General features: G+C 36.0%; 1 protein-coding gene across 3 annotated transcripts in view; it reads left to right on the top strand.

The window, feature by feature from the left end:
* LOC114240815 (EGFR adapter protein) overlaps positions 1-22260 on the top strand; it is a 316447-nt gene that overhangs the window by 253104 nt on the left and 41083 nt on the right. For all 3 annotated transcript variants that reach the window (XM_089729671.1, XM_028171504.2, XM_089729672.1), the window contains one exon: positions 615-761. In XM_089729671.1, the coding sequence (XP_089585797.1) occupies positions 615-761 (147 nt within the window). The remainder of the gene's footprint in view (positions 1-614; positions 762-22260) is intronic.

Here is a 22260-nt window from a genome sequence, read left to right as displayed (position 1 = left end):
AGAAATAGGCAGGGTGGTGGTACCTATCCGCGCGGACTCACAAGAGGTCCTATCTATCTATCTATCAGCCCATGGACGTCCACTGCTGGACATAGGCCTCCCCCAAGCCTCGCCACAAAGACCGGTCCTGCGCTGCCTGCATCCAGCGGATCCCCGCGAACCTCAATAGGTCCTACCACCAGTAATTACGCAAATTATAACTTTGCGGGTTTGATTTTTATTACACGACTAGCGACCCGCCCTCGCTTCGCTTCGGAAACATTAAAACACACATGAAACCAAAAAAAAAAAATTTTTTTACAGTAGCCTATGTTCATCTGGGACAATGTCGGCTTCTAATGGAAAAAGAATTTTTCAAATCGGTCCAGTAGTTTCGGAGCCTATTCGAAACAAACAAACAAACAAATCTTTCCTCTTTATAATATTATTATTATTATTATTATAGTATAGATGTTATTCCTTCACCGTGGAAGTAAATCGTGAACATTTGTTAAGTACGTATTTCATTAGAAAAATTGGTAGCCGCCTGAGATTCGAACACCGGTGCATCGCTCAACAAGAGTACGACTAATAATTAAAGTAGACTAATTTTATTTTTATTCATTTGTCACCAGAGTGTGCGCATGTCACATGCGTTGCGTCGTATCTCGTATGCAACGTGTGAGTCCTCCCGGGCGTTGTTCGCGCTGGTGGCTCGCCAGCCGCGCTCAGAGCCTGCAGATCACTACTGCCACGCGTTCGAAACCGACACGCCGGAACAGGTCAGTGCCAACTAGTCGACGTCACCCTAAGCAGCTCATTTCGGATCCTTGTCATCTACTAACGGCGTTTTAGATACCTCAAGCACCGGTCACCGTTTTCGTCGAACCCGTCGCTCGCGACGAAGGGGTCGGCTAGTAAACTAACCCATAGGTACAGCCCACTGAGTTTCTCGCCGGATCTTCTCAGTGGGTCGCGTTTCCGATCCGGTGGTAGTTTGCGAATCACTGCTCTTGCTAGGGCCAGTGTTAGCTAAGCCCCGAGAGCTCACCTACACGCTACGGTAACGCTGATATACTTAAGGCTATCATCAGCATAGGTAGGAAAACCAAAAATGTAGCAATGCGAACCGCTTTAAAGCAGCCTTCCTGATTGAGAGGCCATTGATCTCTGACGATTATGATTTTAATGATTGATTTTTATTGCTCTTGTCGGCAGACGAGCATACGGCCCAATTGATGGTGAGCGGTTACCGTTGCTTATGAACGTCAGTAATGCCAGGGGCACAGTCAAGCCAGTGCCTACGAAATAAAATGATAACATAGATTTTAGTGTCAGCGTACAATAAGTACATACATTTATACTCATTCTCGGAGCAGTTCTTCCTATAATTTCGTTTATCCGCAGCTACTATAATTTCATGAGATCTTTTTCTTGCTACTATTCGGCTCTGGGATGAGCTGATGGAGATCTAAAACTGTGGCTTTAGAACGAGTCCATCTTAAAACTGGTTCTAAAATAGATTTCAATACTGTAATGATTTTGTTCATTTATTTAAATGATCCATTATCAGGAAACTCGTTCTATTTTAAATAGTGTTACAAAAATTAAAAGCGTAGCAAAGGTGTTTCCAGATTAGTAAATACTTCTACTAAAAAGTATAATAGTGATTACGTTACTATTAAAATAAAATAGTTCTAATATGTTTTCTTCTTCTTCTTCTTTTAGATAATTTGGCTCCAACGCCTTTGGCATTGATTTTGTTAATGTCAAAGTATTTACAAAAATGATAGGTGCTTAGACAGGGAAAAATTACTAAATCTAAATACAAATAAATTTGGTCGGTTTTTCCCTACGCGAATCTGTGGTTTTAAGAACAGCACAAACAAATATATTATTATGTTAGACTAACTACTTTAGAGATATTAGAGATATAGAGATAGAATATTTACATATTTAGAATAGACTAAAGTTAATAAACAATTAATATTAAGAGGCCGGGGAATGTCATATAATATGTTTTGAAATTCTATTAAAACACTAGAAATTAATTAATACATAAGCCTGTTTTTGAAATGTCTTTCTTATCTTCTTTAAGCTCTTGAACGCGAAAATAGCGTCTCAAGTAAATAGATCGAAAACTTTTATTTCACTGCGGTCCTACTTACATCACAACCCACTTTAGACTATCTAAGTCTAGCCTAGATAAGAAGGATCTCAATCGTTTAAGATTGTGGAAGACCAAGCTTTAGATAGACTTCACATTATGAGTCCACTTTATTTGTTTTTATAATGTAAACGTTATTGTTAAATTCAATTACCTATTTGCGATACATTTATAATGCTTTTTAAATCGACGAAATAACTCATACAGCTGAATATTCTAGCATTCAGAGCATTCATGGAAAATAATGAAAATGTTAGGTTTTGTGTATATAAGTATAATACATAATTGTTGATTTATGTATAATTCTGTCAGAAAAATACTTCTAGTGATTGATATGGACATCTGCTTTTAAACTACGTTTTCGTAAGCATTTGTTATTCTTATATAAAATCCTGTGTCTGTAAAACTCATTATTTGTTAGGTGACTAATGTTATAACTAACACTGTATCTGTCAAACTCATTAACAAATGTACGAGTATGATTGTCTGCTTAAGCGTTATAAGTTTCTCTAAAATATTTAGATAAATTCATATTTGTTCGCTCACTCAAAATTAGTTTAGTATGAAAAGTTATTAAACAATTGCGATTTACATTTTTATATCTTCTATCTATCTAAATAATATGTATATATAAAACTGAATTGCTGTTCATTAGTCTCGTTAAAACTCGAGAACGGCTGAACTGATTTGGTAAATTTTGGTCTTGAATTATTCGTGGAAGTCCAGAGAAAGTTTAAGGGTGAATAAAACGAAAATGCTCGAAATTATAAATAAACAAACAATTTTGTTTTTCCTTTGATGTGTCCCCCGTCGGACGGATTCCTTTTGTTTTTTTTAAGTTTATTTTATACAAAAGTTTAGGTCTTTTATTTATCGATTGAGGCACTACGAAGTCTGCCGGGTCAGCTAACTATAAATAATAACTAATATCATTACCATATCATTCCAATAATTACGTAGAGTAATAAATTAATTTCTCATTTAAAAATATGTTACATAATGCAAGTTGATTGATTCACTTTCAGAATAAATTATGGCTCAGTTTTAAGCCGACTGGCGCGATGGCGTTTTGCTAACATACACCTTAACACAACCAAACTCCAAGATAGTAAATATGAAATAATCTAGATTCTTGATTGCCTATTGTTATAGTGTCATCGAATTGGAGTATATTATTACCATGGGGTCCGTATTGAACTTATTATTATTATCTACTTTATTTAAATTTATATGTGTGTCCTATTATTCAACAGAGAAAACAGTTTAATGTCTTTAGACGTAGATTTTTGACGTGACAACGTCTTATAATTCGATGGAGCCGGCTGCATGCACGAAAAAACATGACTCTTGCGGCGTTACCTCGCTCTGAGGCGTTCCACTTAAGACTTGAAGTGCAAGTGAGAGCGCGCAACGAGCGACAAAGAGGCACAATCGGCCTCCTCGTTTGGCAGCGTTCGACATCTGTCTCTCTCCCACTTGAGTGAGCGATACATCCGCGTGGACATACAATAACACATTTACATGTTTTCGTCAAGTATGAAGTTCAGTGCAAAGTGAATGTGGTGTTAATTGTTTATAGCAACGATAATTGCAATAATTGAAAAATGAAACCATTCCATCAGTATTTTCTTATGACGTTGTCACGTTCAACTATCGTCAGTAAGCTGACCTTACAGACAACCGATTTTTGTCAGTAACATTTCTAATCGATCAGTCAGAGCATCTTTTGGTTGCACTTTAAAAGTAGTTTCACCAATACCGAGTAAGCAAACGCTTGGTCGTGAACCAAGTGATCGAGTCGAAACGAAATGATTCGTCACGATCAATACAATAGAAGCTGGTCATCGTGCCTGCCGAGGCTGCTATTATCTGCAGTATTGTAAGCGCGACCCATAAATGACTCGATTATATCGATAATGTGATTGGATTTCTTGGAATTTCGTGCTCGTCTACATAGCGACCATAGTTTGAATACTTTTGATGTTAATCTTGCATTGTTTGTGTTCTTAATGTGAAACATAAAATTTTGGATATAAAAAACAAAATAGGTGATCGTTCAAAATTTGTCAAAATTGATCATTCGTTTATTTGTTGCGTAACTGATGTACTTGGTAAAATAAGTAAACAAAAAAGTAAACACAGTGATCTGTGGCAAATATGATAATCTTCGAATCTTATCAAGTGAACTGACGGAATTTTGTAAATTATAAAATCGCGCCGTCAATAGTAAATTATGGATGTCCATGTACCTTAGGTGGAGACAAACGAAATTCCGGACTTTATTTATCCTATGGATAAGCACCGTCATAAAGCAGTTGAAATTGGAACAAAAACATGGAGCATTTAAATAGTCTCAAAGACGCTCGTTCTCAGATACGAACATATTATTTTAAGAGTCATCAGTGTGTCTGCGTGACAAGATATAAATTCTTCTCGGCGCTGATCCTTAACACACGAGTCCTGCGACGTTTCATCGCCCAGTCGTTGCATTGTTCATGTTGTCAATGACTTATTCGAATTTGAACGTCACATTAAGTTTGATAAATACATTCGTTTGAGCTTTAAGCGATGACGTTGTAAACGAATCGGGTTTAGTTTGAGTTAATTTTTGTAGAAAAACATATGTTTAAATAGATTGTTTATCAGTGATCTAGGTCTACAGATAATGGTCTAATGTTAAATGACTACTGTTACCCATACATATGTAACTGTAAATGCCACCACCCATCTCAAGACGTAAGTTCAAAGAATCAATGTATAGTGTACAGGTACACACAGAAATCACTAAAAATCTTTATGGCCCAACGGATAAGATACCCGGTGCAATTGTATCTAGCAATAGGGACTATGGCGGTGTTCAATACCACTGGCAAGTAGGGATTTGCTATAGAAATGCATACTTACCATGAGCTCACTAACGATGAAGTTTTGACGTCTATAGATCTTATACTAAAAAACCAAACCGCAGCGAGTAATTACAACTGCGCTGATATTTTCATCGTGAAGCAGTTTGGATTCTTTTTTAAAGAGCCTTTCGATTGTTCAATACAATTAAAATTTAGACTCTATTTCGTAAAGTGGAGGGTGGCATTCAGATTGTGATGTCTACAGACTGGTAATTCTTTTATAAGCTCGCCTGTACAGCTAGAGCAATAAATAAAAACAACGAGCCCAAACATTGTAATGTTTTTTTTGATTATAAAATAGTGTCGTCATAACGATTTCAGAAAAAAAGAAATTTGAGACATCCTTAATGATTTATTTACATTTATAGGAAAGTTATGGTTGTCCCACAAATTTAAAGTTTAAGTGTAGTGAGCATTACTTTGGGTACGGCCTTGCGCGCGGGGGCAAGAAAGGACAGACATTCCAAAACTCCAGGTACGCACTCAGATTTGTGATTATAACGTCATTTCTATTCAAATAAATATGTGTATGAAACGTGTGAGAGTTAGTTTTAAAATAAATGGAGCTTTGAATTGTCCTAATGATTCACGTGCGAACCCTTAAATTTAGGATTTCAGTTTATTTGTTCATTATCGGCATATTTTAGTATGGAGTGATAAATCTGAACTAGAACATCCAAGTATTATATGTATAACTGTTTCTGTTACAATTAGTAGTTTCATGTGTTCTACTTTTAGTACAGGCTAGTCATTAATCGATTGGAATTTAACTTCAGAAGAATGTCTACTACTGCTAAACCCATCTTACTCTTTGCTTGTTCATTAGCAAAACACTTCAATATCCCTAAGTTTAGAATAGTATCTAATTATAATCTATAATATAATAATCTAATAATAGTAGATAATTTTCTTCCGTGTTTGAAAAACATCCGTGTTTCTGTTACCGAGTGCATCTCTGTTTATTATCTAAATAGTAGTAAAACATCTCCGTTACATTTTCCGTCCATTCATATATCTTCAGTGTGAATTTCTTCTATAAACTGCTGTTACTTTGACGAGAATCGAGGAAGTTCTTAAAGGAATTATAAATTTATCGACTAATGAGTTTTATGTCATACAATCATCGGAGAGAATATTTATTTATTTATTTATAACTTCTTATACTATAAAGTATAAAGGCGGACTTAATGCATATTTACTATAAAACCAGAATAAATTTAGTATCCTATCATTTGTTTTCTTTCCTTTACACTAATGCAATTAATATTTCGATCATAAAAGCTAGGTGTTCGGATTGTTATTAGTTATAATCTTAGTTCAATATGACTCTTATGAAAATATGTACATTTGCGTTAAATCTTCAAATTATAATAGTAGAAATCAAAGTAAGTCAAAATCAATCAATATAATAATCAAATCAAGTTCAAATTATATATACATAATTTACGTTAAACATAAATGTTTAAAAGCTAAATTTATTGAAGATAATATTTAAAAATCGATTCGCATTAGATTTAGTCCACGTGATGTGATACCGAAAACAGGCTACAGGCCATACGCGTTAAAAAACGATTCGATCTTGATTGTTTGTTAGGTCATCAACCCGTTTGCAGAAAAGTTCGTCGTCTTGAAATAATAATAATAAAAAAATACGACACAGGTGCGCGGGCGCTTATGTTTCCCATTGTGACCGTCTACGGAGGCTCTAAAACGGGTTCTATCACTTCTATCCATGGTTTCTCCATCCAATACCAATATTACTGAAGTTACTATTACCCGATCAGTCGCGAGAGAATACTCGCGTAGGTCGGACGTGTGTGCGTTTTATTTGTGTTCTAAAATTAAAAACGCGAGTGTCAAAGTGTATGTGATTTGTTCATATTGGTGATGTAGTAATATCATAACCCTTTAATAGTACCGAGTTTTATGGACGGAAACGAATCGTGGGATTTCGAACTCTGGTATGTGGCATTGTGTGCAACGTGTGTGAAGAGAATTTCTCCTATTACTTTAGTTATTAAAGTTTTGTGTGTGTGTGTGTGTTTTTTTAATTATATATTGTAAGTATATACTTATCTTCTGTAAGTAATAAAATGAAGGAAGTGGACGAGCGTAATATTTTTGTCTCAAAGTAATGCGTGCTTAAGTAAAACAAGACGTGTGATCAGAAATAGATTTTGTTTACACGATTTTGTAATCTTTTTAAAGTTATGTTAGTGTTAATGGTATTTTTGGGTGCTTAAGAAATCTCAGTTAATTTTCATCTTTAAGTTAATTAAAAATTGTGTTTCAGCATTTAGGTTTTTAATATATATTTTTTTTTGGTGCAAGTGTTCAGACGAACTCATATTGTATCGAAGTACATTATATTTGGTGATAGGTAAGCAATAAAACCAGCATTAAAATATGCATTCATCATCAAGATCGAAGCCTCAGTTTTTCTAGAATAGCGCCCATTCATCACCCAATGCTGTTAGTAAAAGTACTTTTGACCAATTTATGCTGACGTAATTAAAATTATTGTAAAAGAGGTAACCCGTAATTACTTACTTCAGCTTAGTTGGACATACTGCTATAGTATGTGCTCTGTATCTCCTAAAAAGCTCTTTAAAGCTTTAATTAACAAAGTATTACGACTCTATGGAAAAGACTAAAAAGACCTAGTATGTACATAATAGAATTTAGAAAAAATATTGGTGGTAGTAAAAAACGATTAATTAAACTTTTAACAAGAGTAGTCAGCCTTTGAGATACCTTAGTATTGCTGATGTCCACATGCCTCGGTGACTATTGATTGCCAAGCAAACGTTCGTCCATCTACTTTAAAAGGGAATATAATAATAAACTGCGGCATGAAAGGACTCTGATTTATTTACTTATTGCTTAGATGGGTGGACGAGCTCACAGCCCACCTAGTGTTAAGTGGTTACTGGAGCCCATAGACATCTACGACGTAAATGCGTCACCCACCTTGAGATATAATTTCTAAGGTCTGAAGTATAGTTGCAACGGCTGCCCCACACTTCAAACCGTAACGCATTACTGCTTCACGGCAGAAATAGTCGGGGTGATAGTACCTACCCGCGCGGACTCACAAGAGGTCCTACCACAAAAATAATATCAGTATTGATTTATTTCTGTTGGTCCTACTGATAACATTACACTAATATTCAGAAATGACAATAGCATTGGCTCAGTTAAACAGAGTGGTGGAATTTAAATCATTTAATTTTTTAAGTAATTTTTATATTTGGAATAACGTACAAACATATGGTTAATCTTTACTTATTAAATGTGATCGTAAGCGATTGTAGATTTTCAAAGTGATTTTTTTATTTTTCACGATTCATGGTTTATGCACTCATACAGCCAAACAAGTTTAATACGCACAATTATTAAGTTTCATCTTTCATGCACAATTTAAAAGATAAAAAAATTACCGATCCGATCTTGAATTATTGATGTTGCTTGTAGACGTATAGTGAAACAAAAAAGAAATTGTTTTTTGTTTGAAATAAATTTTCAAAATATACATTAGCAACTTAAGAATTACGTTTGTCTTTGTAAATTTTTTTTCAAGATTACGGCCCTAAACACGTCATTACGTATCCTTCCCATCCATTAACGGTGCTTTTAGGTACCTCAAGCACCAGTCACCGTCCTCGCTGAACCCGACGCTTGCGACTAAGGGCTCGACGAGTAAATTAACCCATAAACACAGCTCACTGAGTTTCTCGCCGGATCTTCTCAGTGCTCACCTACACGTCAAGGAGAAGCTGATATAGGCTCTCAAGGCCATCAACACAGGTAAGAAAAAAATACAGATTTCGATATATTATGTATACCTAATCCCGACAAAAGACCGGGTGTGGTCGGACGAAATGCAGACTACCTGGACGTTTAATTATTATTACAGTCTTTGTCTGTTTTTGTCAAACTTTTGTTTATCGTCTTTCGTTTATGTAATTTGTAATGCTCCTCCGTGCTATGCTGGTTTTGTTGACGCTGCATGGCGAAAATAAGATATTGACCTGAAAATGTTTTAATATAACAATCGCTGGTGGTATAATTTTACTGGTAGCAGAATGTTTTGTGAGCTCGCACTGGTAGATACCAGTACTCTGAAGAGAAAGGCTTTTGCCCGACTCTGGCCCCTGTAGCAGGCGACCTCCCCTTGGTGAAGGTCATGGGGTGACTTGATGGCAGCGGTTCCACGGAACTGTTGCGTAAGAGCAACCGGTTGGCGGTATATCGTGTTCCGACCCGGCAGGCTGGTTTTAAACCAGCGGGGCATCTCGGAACACCAGCGGCATTCCCCGGGCGGCCTGGTAGGGCTGCCGTACTGGGATGATCAGCGTTGTTGTTCGTCGTCCATCACCTCGATGACCCGTCTATGAGATGCTGGAAATGCAGAATACGATTGAGTCCCCATTTCAGTTTTAAGTTATTATTAAAATCAGCACTGAATAAAATTAACCCATTCCCTTCGTATTTCTAAAGTTTTTCATAAAACAAATATTGTACCTACTTGAAACCAATTACAGGATATTCTCTGGAGCCATCAAAACGCTTGTTCAATCTTTAGCCGGTTTTTGTATTCGCAGCGTCTCCAGTGATGTCCCATTTCGAGATGTTATTCTCGAATCTCGACGCCCTTTCTCTTTTGTAACTTAAACATTACGAGATCAATTGTTACGGAATAACACGCCTGTATACTGTTCATTTTGTTTGGGTTAATATACGTGCTAGCTACAAAGATTCTGCTGGTTACATAGTCTTCCATTGATATTTTGCCCAATATAATTGATACTGACTGAATTTTGATTAATTTAAAAACCCATCCTGCTGTCTTTCTTACCAGCGAAATCTTAAATGCCGGTTCTCAAACGTTTGGTCATCGAGGTAATATATAAAAAAAAAATCCATAAAATAGTTTATTGAGGTTAGTGACCGGCTCGTAAAATCCAGCCACAGTAGCACACAATGACAAGGTGAGAACCTTTTGTTGTCCGATTTTATCTTAAACATTTTATGTCACATTGTTTTCTTAAGACACGTGTAGTATAATGAAATTGGTTAGCTTTTTTATCAACTTATATTGGTAGTCCAGAAATCGGTAGATTCTCTGAGTACCTGCGCTTTGTGACCGTCAGTAAGCGTTTAGTTGTGGTGAGGTGTATTGTGAAGATGCTTTGCTGATTATATCGCGAAGTAGTCACGTATTCTTGTTTGAAGACAGCTATCATACTCTACTATTGAGACTTAGACCTTATTTTTCAAGGTGAGCGGTGGCATTAAATTCTCATCATGCATCATTACATAATCTTTAACGTTGCCTCTATGGGCACCGATAGCCATTTAACACTGGATAGACCGTGAGATCTTACACCGGCGAAAAATAGACGACAAGGCTTTGCTGTGCCTTTGGTGTTTCTTGTCAGCAATTAGGAACTATGATAAGTAACCATCAAGTTAACCTAAACTTATCCTTCGATGGCTTCAAATATGAATAAATATAGTATGATGATTTATGAATTCCGGATTCCCTGTACTCTTAACTCAAAACTACGTTCATGGAACAAATGCTAAGCACATGGCGTCAAAATTACTGCCAGTCATTCTCTTTGCTGATTGGCAATTGTTTTCTAACAATCCTTCGTTACATCTGCGTAGTTTTCGATTTTTATTGTTATCTCTTCTAATGTTAGACCTTGGTGCTTGCTCCATTTTCCCATAATCATTTGGTTATTTATTTACTGATTTTAGTAGCGATTGAACCACCACAAATTATGTGTTTATTTATATTCATGTGTTTGCAAATGATCACCATCATTCATAACGTTGAAATGTTGCCGAAATCACCTGTGGGATTTTAAACTTGGTAGAACGGCACTGACATGATAAGAGCTAGCCAGCGAGAGAATGAGATATACTAATTCTGAATGTTTCATTTTTACTCCGTCTTAATTAGGCGTTTTATCTTTTGGTTTTCCTTGAGATCTGTTCCGTTTTACGTCACAGACAAATGAAATGGGCATTCAATGAGCGAACGCAAATTGGAATTTACTATTCATAAATCTGGCTCCGATTGCTAGATCATCAGGCTTTGTCAATTGACCGCTAGTACATTTAACCGTCCAATCTCCATGCCGGAATATAAAGAAAAAAAGCACTTAGGCAAATTCATTCCTGTTTTAAACGAACTCAGATTCCGTGTAATTAAAGTCAGTAATACAAGAACAACGAGGTATTACATTAGGCCCTTAGATTTATTGTAAACTTGCTGACCCGGCAGACTTCGTAGTGCCTCAATAGATAGTTAAAAGATCTAAGCTTTTGTATAAAATAAACATAAAACAAACAAAAGGAATCCGTCCGACGGGGGGAGGCACATCAAAGGAAAAAAAAAATATTTTTTACCTTTTAAATCTTCTCTGGACTTCCACAAATAATTCAAGACCAAAATTAGCCAAATTGGTCCAGCCGTTTTCGAGTTTTAGCGAGACTAACAAACAGCAATTCATTTTTATATAATTATATAGATAGCATTTATAATAGGTTATTTATTCACAGTGTAATGTAAATTCGAGATTTGAAAAGACTTCAGTTAAGATTTAATTGTAAATAATTCTTCTAGGATGAATGATATTTAGAATGTTGAATTTTGAATCGAATTTAAATCAGGAATTAGGCATTAACGTCCCAAGTTATTGAATTACGTTATTTCATTACGTCGGTTTGGTTGTGCATCTCGTATTGCCGTTGCCCCAAACCATCTCAAATTTCATTTCCTTTGTTGGTAATAAAAACTACATAAGATGGTCAATGTCGTGAATCGAATAACGATAGTTTTGTTCATTAAAATCAACTAATATATTCTCTTTTGCTCTGGTACTAATCTGCTTACGATTTTGCGTTTTGATTCTTCCTCTGTGAATGTGAATCGACTATCAGTTTTTTCTTGCCCAATGACAAAATGAAAACGTCTACTGCTATATCTACCATACATTTACAAATATTATCGAAGAAAAATGACTTAAGCGAATTAGCATTTAAAATATATGGCACTACATAAATTTTACTACGGATTTCTAAATATGCGTACAAGTGGGAGTTAACACAAATTAGTACAGGCCTCGTGTACAAACTAGTTGGTTTACTTCTGCGTTTTGAATGAAACCCGTTTACTCTCTGGAGTGTCAGTATGTGGAAGGCTTTTAACGGAATACTGTTTGTTTTTCTTGGTATCCGACGTTCATGGTTTGGACTTCCGTGATGTCATTACTCGGTTATAGTGGTGTGGTTTTATATATCTATATATATACCTATATAAATGAATTGCTGTTCGTTAGTCTCGCTAAAACTCGAGAACGGCTGGACCGATTTCGATAATTGTGGTCTTGAATTATTTGTGGAAGTCGACAGAAGGTTTAAAAGGTAAATAAATATGAAAATACACGGAATTAAATAAAAATAACAATTTTGTTTTTCTTTTGATGTGTCCCCCGTCGGATGGTTCCTTTTGTTTGTTTTAAGTTTCTTTATACAAAAGCTTAGGTATTTTATTTATCGATTGAGGCAGTACGAAGTCTGCCGGGTCAGCTAGTTTTTAATATAGTTTACATTTTTTTCCCTACCTAATGACTGGTAGCCTAGGGCGCTATTCTAGAATTCGTCGTGTGCTCAGCGTGTGTGTAGCTCACAGCTCAAAATCTACATGCTAATGATTAATGAAGTTCTCACGAATGACTTCAGCAATGAAAGGATAATATCGTGTAATAAAAATCGAACCATAGGAAAATTATGTTTTGCGTAATTGCTATGCAATAGACATGTGGACCTCTAGTCTCAACGTGGACGGCGGTATTCTCGATGTGATGTCCATGGACTTAGGTAGCCATTTTATACTAGGTGAGCCGTGAGCACGTTCACCTGTTTTATGAAATAAAAAAGTAATATCATTAATTAGACCGTCTGATTTTTTATAGGCACTGAAGGCAGACTAGAATACGGCCTACCTAGTGACTACCTGCCTAGTCACTCATGGATGCCATTAATGGTAAATGCACAACCAAACATCTGTCTACCTACTGAAATAATGTATTGTAATAATTTTGATAAATTTACCTAATTTCTTATTTAAATTCCAGTATTGATGTTCACGGCCTAAACTAAACACAATAGCAACTAAAGGTCCATTTAGACGACAAACAATTTAAGTCTTCAAGAAAGAAAACCACGGATATTTTCTCTTAATTTCAACTGATCCTTATTTAACCATCTCCGAGATGCGGCTCTGACAGCCCTGATAATATACGCTATTCCGTGTGAAATTCTATTGTACAAACACAATAACTACATTAAAAAAATCGCAACGGCAGCATTTGATCGATTTGACGCTCAAAGCTCTTATTAAAATATGGATATTGATCTTTACAAATCAATAAAGTAAAGAAAACTTCATATAATAGTATAAATGAGTCGTCTATTATCAAAGGTGGCAATCTGTGCATTTGGACAAAAAAATGTTATTGATATGTCAATACAGATTGATTTGAATATAATCGTCTCCTTCAAAGAATACGGTTCAAAATCTGCATTAAATAAAGGTTAATACTTAACCTGTTATTTATCTAAGATGTCGTTCAGAAGAGTTTTGTGACTGCCTATGGAATACAAAGTCAATAATTCGTTTTTCTGATTTACCAATAATTGTCCAAAAGTCACATTGCCGGCTTTGATAATAGTCGACTCATATTATATATTTTTTTCATAGGAAATCATTGAAGTTTGGTTTTGGAATTAGAATTACGAATCGAACATAGTTAATTGTTAAGACAAGCTTAGTAATGAGCATTCATTTGCCCATTTGAAACATCCGATGAAACGCAACTATTAACTTAAGCAATTATTTTTATTGCCGTGATTTTTGTGTGATGGGAAAATAAACTTAATGTCTATCTGGTAAAAAGTGACATTTGGTATAATAGAAACATAACGTGAACCGCTACCTACTTTAACAGATAAGGTTGAAGCTTCAATCATAACGCTTGGCCTGTTAAGACGCGTAGTGCTTAAGGGCAGAAGTAAACGAGTCGGTTGGCAGATGCCCGAGAGGTCTTGCGATAAGGTACTATAATTATGTTAATTCATAAATTGCACAACAAATACAAGTTTGTGTCCCTTCACAGTGGATGTCATTTGTGAACACAGATTGTAAACTGTCCCAAGATTAGCACCTTAGCAATACTGAAAAAACTCGCAATAAGGGACTACTATCCATCAGGACACTGATGCTACGAAAATTAAATCTTTACGAAACAAAATCCTTCGAAATCCTTCTATATACAACCTACAGGTTTAATAGTTACATAAGAAGTTCCTTTTTTTCCTACCTATTCTAGTAACCTCGAAGGGTTATTCTAGATTCACTGAACTAGTAGGTGAGCTCACGGGGCTCAAGCCTGGAGTGTTGCTAGCATTGGCCCTAGCAAGAGCGAAGCTACTAATATGACTCCTATGCACACACCACATAGACACCTAAAATATATAAGTACGTTTTAATAAATTAAAATTCCCATAACTTTGTTTTTCTTCTCAAAAGTAAACCTTCATATTTGATTGGCTTCTAAATTTTCAATTTCATCCAAATAATTTACTGTAAAAAATTATAATTTGCCACCTGGAATAACTATAACTATTCACTCTCAAACTTATCACTCCATTTGTAACTGACTTCAGATTTTAAACGTAACTGAGATAGCCATAGCGATTTTATAAGGACGTGAACACGACAAACAAAGCTCCAACTGTTCTAAATCAATCTGAGAAAAATAAAACTGACAGATGGACTACAAAAGAATATTGAGTAAGGGCGCGTTCATATATAACTTTAAAATATCAGCGACTGCTTTTTTACACTGTTGTTAACACAGTGATAGTATTATAAATTTGTGAAGTAAATGAATTTGTTCGACTATTAATTAGTGAATATTTTTTACAGCAGTTTAAACGTATATCCATATATAAATATCACTATAGTGGCGATGTATCATCAATGGTTTTGATGATACACCGCCAATCTTCTTTTTCTCCACCTTTTCCCACTAGGTGCAGTCGGCACAGCTAATTTTTCTTTTCTCTCTACGCACCACATGTCCTTATCACTGTAGTGATATTTGCTTCTCGCTGGATCTTATATCATGGGTCGCGTTTCCGATCTGGTGGTAGATTCTGTGAAGCACTGCTCTTGCTAGGGCTAGTGTTGAATCTCTTGAGCTCGTCTACTCATTCGGTGTATTTCGTCTAACCCCTCGAGGTTACTAGAATAGGCATACAAAAAAAAGCGTTTTGTGCACAGTTTTAATCCACCAGAAAACATTTTAGAGAGATGAAATAGGTTTTTCTAAGTTTTTGATTTAGTAAATCAATGACATAATCTATTTTTAAATATGTATATATCAATTATGCTTACAAATAGTTTGGCACGAAATTTATTTCGTGATAATACGCCTAAAATTAAAAGTTTACTAGATTTTAATGCGAAAATGAATTAACACCGTGAACAGATAGTAAAATATGTATATTTTAATTCGCATAGAAGAACAATGTACGTTTAACGTTTTCAAACAATTTTAAATAGTTGTTAATATCGAGATCCCACTTTCAAATATGAACGAACGCCAAGCAAAAAGGAAGTTATCAATAAAACCGGTCACAGTGTTCGCGCACTTCAAAGAACACCCGTGAGTGATAAAAATAAAGTTTATTGCCTTGTAAATATCCTCAGAACGGACATAAATGGTTGACGCGTCCCCTGTCGTAGCTTGGATACTGTCACGGTGAAACTAGCTTTATAAAATATTTCCGGTTTCATCATTACAAACGAAAAGAAATAGAATTGAATACTAACGTTTTAGTTCTTCTTCCCTTTTTTTTTATTTTAACCTTTTAGATGGTTGGACGAGTCCACAGCCCACCTGATGTTAAGTGGTTACTGGAGCCCATAGACATCTACAACGTAAATGCGCCACCCACCTTGAGATATAAGTTCTAAGGTCTCAGTATAGTTACAACGGCTGCCCCACCCTTCAAACTTCCTATTCGTACACTCTTGACAGGGTGGTCGTGGTCATGCATCAGTCGGATCCTGCGATACCGATGCTCTCGCGATGCGATGCCATGTGACACGATGTTTCGCTGAGTGAGTGCAATCGTTTATGTTGGAGTGAGTCACAAATTTTATGAGGTCGGTCCATCGTGTTGGAGATCGTCCGCGAGATCTTTTACCCTCGACTTTCCCTTGCACCACCAACCGCTCAATAGAGTCCTCATTGCGAGTGATGTGCCCGAAGAACTTGAGGATTCGTATTTGGAATATTTTGGAACGTTTTAGTTACGCAAATGCAAATTCAAATATTCATTGAGTAGGTACCCATACTTTAGAATTTCACAGAGCTAGTAGCGTCATTAGTTGGATAGAATCATGAACCAACACTATGTATATATTTCGAGTTATTTGGAGAATTTTCCAGAAAGAGAAGCAGCAATTTAGGAAAGCTGCTACAATCTAGAAAATGTAACAATCTGCGTCCTCAGTCCTCGATGCCATCCACCCAGCCAAATGCATAGACCACTAGAAAGTTAATCAGAAAGGCTACGACCCATAGAATTGGGGACTATTTACACAAGGAGAAGCGTCATCAAAACAGGATTCAAGGATCAAACCAAACTGATAAATGCAGTCAGTGTTGGCGACTGCAAAACAAACATGAATGAATATTTTTAATTTGAATTGTATTACTATTTTTTATCGCTGTATTGTCAGGCGCAGAGCTGCTCACGAGTCACAACGTGTTAAATAGGTAGTTATTGTAGCTCACAGAATTGATAACGCCAATCCCGCCATTAAATTTTAATAGTCCAAATATTGCCCTCCGAACCAGGTTTACTGGTGGTAGGGCATTTTGTGAGTCTACACGGCTAGGTACCATCACCTTGCCCATTTCTGCGGTGGAGCAGTAATGCGCTTCGATTTGAAAGGCGGTGAAGCCGTTGTACTGTAAAAACTGGGACCTTAGAACTCATGTCTCAAGGTGGGTTCCGGGATTTACGTTGTAGATGTCCATGGGCTCCGATTAATACTTAACTAACTTTTGTGGTCGTCGTAGCCTAACGGATAAGACGTCCGGTGCATTCGTGTTGAAGCGATGCACCGGTGTTCGAATCCCGCTAGCAGATACCAATTTTTTCTAATGAAATACGTACTTAGCAAATGTTCACGATTGACTTCCACGGTGAAGGAATAACATCGTATAATAAAAATCAACTTCGCAAAATCATAATTTGCGTGCGTAATTACTGGTGGTAGGACCTCTCGTGAGTCCGCGCGGGTGGGTATCACCACCCTGCCTATTTCTGCCGTGAAGCAGTAATGCATTTCGGTTTGAAGGGTGGGGCAGCCGTTGTAACTATACTTGAGACCTTAGAACTTGTATCTCAAGGTGGGTGGCGCATTTACGTTGTGGATGTCTATAGGCTCCAGTAACCACTTAACACTAGGTGGGCTGTGAGATCGTCCACCCATATAAGCAATAAAAAAAAAACAGACAATCTCATCCACCAATCTAAGCCATAAAAAATACCTAGTCTAGAGAAATATATAAATGAAATTATGTTACCAGAGCGTGTTTTCCTTGAAACGATTGAATTCATTTTATAAAATAATTCAGTAATTTTTAACTCCTGAATATACTCAAACAAAAACTAATGAGATTTTTAATTTGTAATACGTATTAAAAGTATAGAAATTTAAAGTTGTTAATTTACTGTATAGAAAACGTTTTCTTTATACAAAGAGAATAACATATATTCTGTCGTATATATAGAAGCGCCGGCATTTCGCAGAAGGATAGAGTTAAAAATATCATGTTCCTAATTTCCAATTAAACCCTAGTAGGTCAGATTCTATTCTGGATTCCGGGTACCGAAGATCGTTTGACATATGATACGGGATTGATGCGAAGCGTGAAATGGTGAACGCCGATAATTCTCCTTTTCTTATGTCGGCATTGATTATTTTTTATTAAACGTTTTTATTTAACTCTTTGTAATACGCGCTATGGAAAAAAATATCTACGGTATATGCACTTAGCTGCCAAATTAATCATGGGATATATGTGCGGTTAAAATATATGTAATAATTATATATGCATTAGGAGGATAAATCCTAGCCGAGTCCAACCAAAGCAAGCCGAATAGCCAAACTAAAACTACAGTGATTACAAAAAAATATGTTAAATATGTATTTAGAGGGAAAAACACCCGCTAATTTTATGGTTTAATGGTATTAAGCACAATAAACAATTAAGCGAATCAATATTTTTAATCATTTTACGGTTACGTACTCAGCTAAACAATTAAATTTATTTATATAATTTTTGGAATCAGTCCGCAATATTCTCAAGAATCATCATTCAATTTTCGAATTCATATAATAAATTTGTAATTCTTAAAAGACATACACAATAAGCCATCGCTTACGCTGTTTTAAAATTAGAACACTGATAAAATAATATCCATAAAATTCCTTCCGAATATCCGACAAGCAAAACTTTTGAGATCTAACACGGTGAAAGCGACAGTAAACAGATGCCACAGCGTTCGGGTTGGTCCAGAGATAATATAGAGTTTACGATCAAAGAAACAGCATCCTCCACGCTCGTTCTAGATAAATTCAATTACGTAGTTTCTTTTAATGCAACGAAGTCGGTCCGTAAAGCCGAAATAATGAGGTCTTAGGTTAAATGATCGGAATGATAATATGTACTTACACATTGAATCGACACACGCCACCAATCCGTTACGACTCTTTTATTAAAACGGCTCATATCTATTGATGCTAATGGAACAGGCAATACGTTGAAACACATACTGTAGAATTATTGACTTACGAAAAAAATGTATGAAGCCATACATAGGTACTGTAGGTATGATTTAGGTTTAAGTTAATACGGGCATGTGTTTTTTTTTCACACAATTTTAAGTTAGGGTGTATTATTATAATAATGGGTATAATTAGGGTGTATTATTTACTGGTGGTAGGACCTCTTGAGAGTCCGCGCGGGTAGGTACCACCACCCCGCTTATTTCTGCCGTGAAGCAGTAATGCGTTTCGGTTTGAAAGGTGAGGTAGCCGCTGTAACTATACTTGAGACCTTAGAACTTATGTCTCAAAGTGGGTGGCGCATTTACGTTGTAGATGTCTATGAGCTCCAGTAACCACTTAACACCAGGTGGACTGTGAGATCGTTCACCCACATAAGCAATAAATAAAAAAAATGATGAAAATTATCGATTGTGGTGTAATCAAGATATAAGATATTTAGTATATTTGTCACACAATTCTAATTTTTTAAATCAAGACAAACCCTCATGAACGATTTCCACAGAAGAATTACACGTTTTAATAAAGATTATATAATGGTCGCCGGGTAGTCGAAATTCGAGTATATTAATTTAAATTATAAGTTTGAACATCATCATGGTTCTATTGTCAAAAACTACTTCTTTAATCACAGATTTCGCTAAGGCTACACTATAGACAAATAATATTAAAGAAAAATTATATTAAAGAAAAATTATATTAATCTAGTCTCAACTTGACCACAGACTTTAAAACAAAAGAGTATAGTCAGGTCATAAATTCTGTCACATGTTTAATGTAAAATAATTGAAACAAGTTTATTCATTATGTAACCATTCATATACCAAAATGAACTTAACAAAACATAGATTCTTATGACACTAAAGTTTATTCAAAATGACCTCCGTGATTTTGAATACAGGCCTTCAATCTGCGCGGCCAGTCGTCTATCGCAGCACGAACGAGGTCCATGTCAATATCGGCGGCTGACTTAATCAAGGATGTCTTAAGTGACTCCAAATTGGGATGAGGCTTTGAGCACGCCTTTTCCTCCAAGTGTTGCGATATCTTGTAATCTAACGGATTCAAATTTGGACTGGAGGAGGGCCAGTCTTCGTGCCGGATGAAGTCGATTTCACGCGCCGCCAGCCAGTCTTGTGTGCTCTTCGCTCTATGAGCTGGCGCCGAATCTTGTTGGAATACCCAGTGCCTGTTATTGAACATAGTATGAGAAACAGGTTCCACAAGGTTCGTCAGGACTGTATTTTGATACACAACTGCATTCGTTTTTACACCTTTCTCACAAAAATGTACCTCTGTTAAGCCCCAATAAGAAACTCCCAACCATACCATGAGCGAGGATGGAAAATGACCTCGTTGGACACGCGGAATACGGTTGCTCGCTTCTTCACTACTGTGTGCGTACACCATAACATTTTGTTTGTTGTAGCTCTCTTCTACGGTAAAAATTTTTTCACCCGAAAAAAGGATTTCCCGAATTTTTATTCCCGCGTACCGCTTCAACAAAGCGCGGCATCTCTTCAGTCTCAGGTCCATTAGACGAGCATTAAAACGATGTCCTGTTTTTCTTCGATATGCCCGAAGCCCTAAGTCTTCATTTAACACCCTTTTCACCGTGGTTCTGCTTAACCCCATCTGAAGGGCCAACAGTTTCTGCTTACGTTTGGGATTTCTTTGAATTCGCGCCTTCACAGCTTTTATCACTGCTGGAGTCCTGATAGATCGAGGGCGACCACTTCTTGACCTGTCATCTACACTAGAGTCTTCATTGTATCGTTTGATGGTATGATAAACGAATCTTTTGGTTATATTCAAATTTTTCAGTATGTTAAAAATTTGAATTGGCGCATAACCGCAACGATGCAACGCAATAATTGCAACACGGTCTTCTTTAAGCGTCCACTCCATATTTAAAAATGAGTAAAATTCTAAAAGTATACATTTTTATTTTTATGAACAATTCGAAATTCGAATTCAATAAACTTTTTTGTGGCCAGCATTCTAAAAGAAAAGTTTTTACTGTGTGACAATACTTATGACCTGACTAGTTATATATGCGTGTGTGCATAAATACATGTTAGCATATGTAATATTTTCTTTATTGGTTTAATGTATTTTTTATGCATTATTTAAAAAATATATTAGCATTGGGCACTCGGCTCTCTTCTCTATAAGTTTGGGAAATTGCATACTCCTTCGTCCGCGCAATTTTCGTAAGAAGGGGTACAAAGTTTTTGCTTCACGTATTAATATACAGATAAATCGGACGAAATTCTAAATATTCGTAGCAGGGCGTAATGTAATGAGTTAACTCAAAATGTTGTCTGTATGTATATCTGTAGGTACTTATTTATGGCGTTCCGATTTGAAGCCTGGTTTCAATCCAATTGGTTTGACCACTTTGACTTATCTATGAGCTTCGGTAACCACTTAACACCAGGTGGGTAACAACGCACTTGTTCACCCACCTAAGCAATAAAAAAGCTCACACTAGTTGCTTGCTATAAGCGCATAAACCCATCCTACGACGGTCTTCCTTCGTCAATCTTTGTGCGCTAATTTAGAGCGACGTCTAAGTTACGTAATTCAAAACATACTTTGAAGTATTCTACGTATGTATAGGTATATACATTTACGGGAATATCAAAATGTATGTGGTTGTTATTTCAAAGCCACTTTGTTTATTTTGTGATAGTAGGCGCTTCTTACTAGACGAGGCGAAGCGTTTCAAGTAACGTGATTCTACGAAGGGCCCACCGCGGCTGGTAAACAGTTGAACGCGAAATCTATGAGGGTTATGGCGTAAGTTATAAGCGTATTGAAGATACAAAATCAGTTAACATTTTTTTTCATTCAATTCTAAATTCGTCGGTTGTCTAATTCTGTTTATGTTGGAAATAATTAAAATTGTATTAATTTTAGTAAAAAAAAGCTTAGTTTTGTTTCTAAACTCTAAATTGAACATATAGGGTCTCTTTAACACTAAACATACCATCACGAGTCAAATGACTTTTGAACTTTTGCATTGATAATGTAAATCATCTTATTTCTTTAGCATATTTAACTTCATGACTTTTTCTTACCAATTAACCTGTTATATATTGTTTTATATGTATATATTTTGTTTTGTTTTGTTATGTTTATTTTGAGTAATACCGTTATCTATAGTAGTATACCGTTATCTACCCGCTATGGTAGAAATAGGTACCAGTAAGTGTTGGTATGATTAGCGTTAATAAAACATGTTTACGGGTATATAGTCT

This window comes from Bombyx mandarina, chromosome 09, assembly GCF_030267445.1.
Source record: "Bombyx mandarina strain Sakado chromosome 09, ASM3026744v2".
Lineage (NCBI taxonomy): Eukaryota > Metazoa > Arthropoda > Insecta > Lepidoptera > Bombycidae > Bombyx > Bombyx mandarina.
The sequence above is the reverse complement of the archived record's forward strand: the minus strand, read 5'-3'. Positions and strand labels throughout refer to the sequence as shown.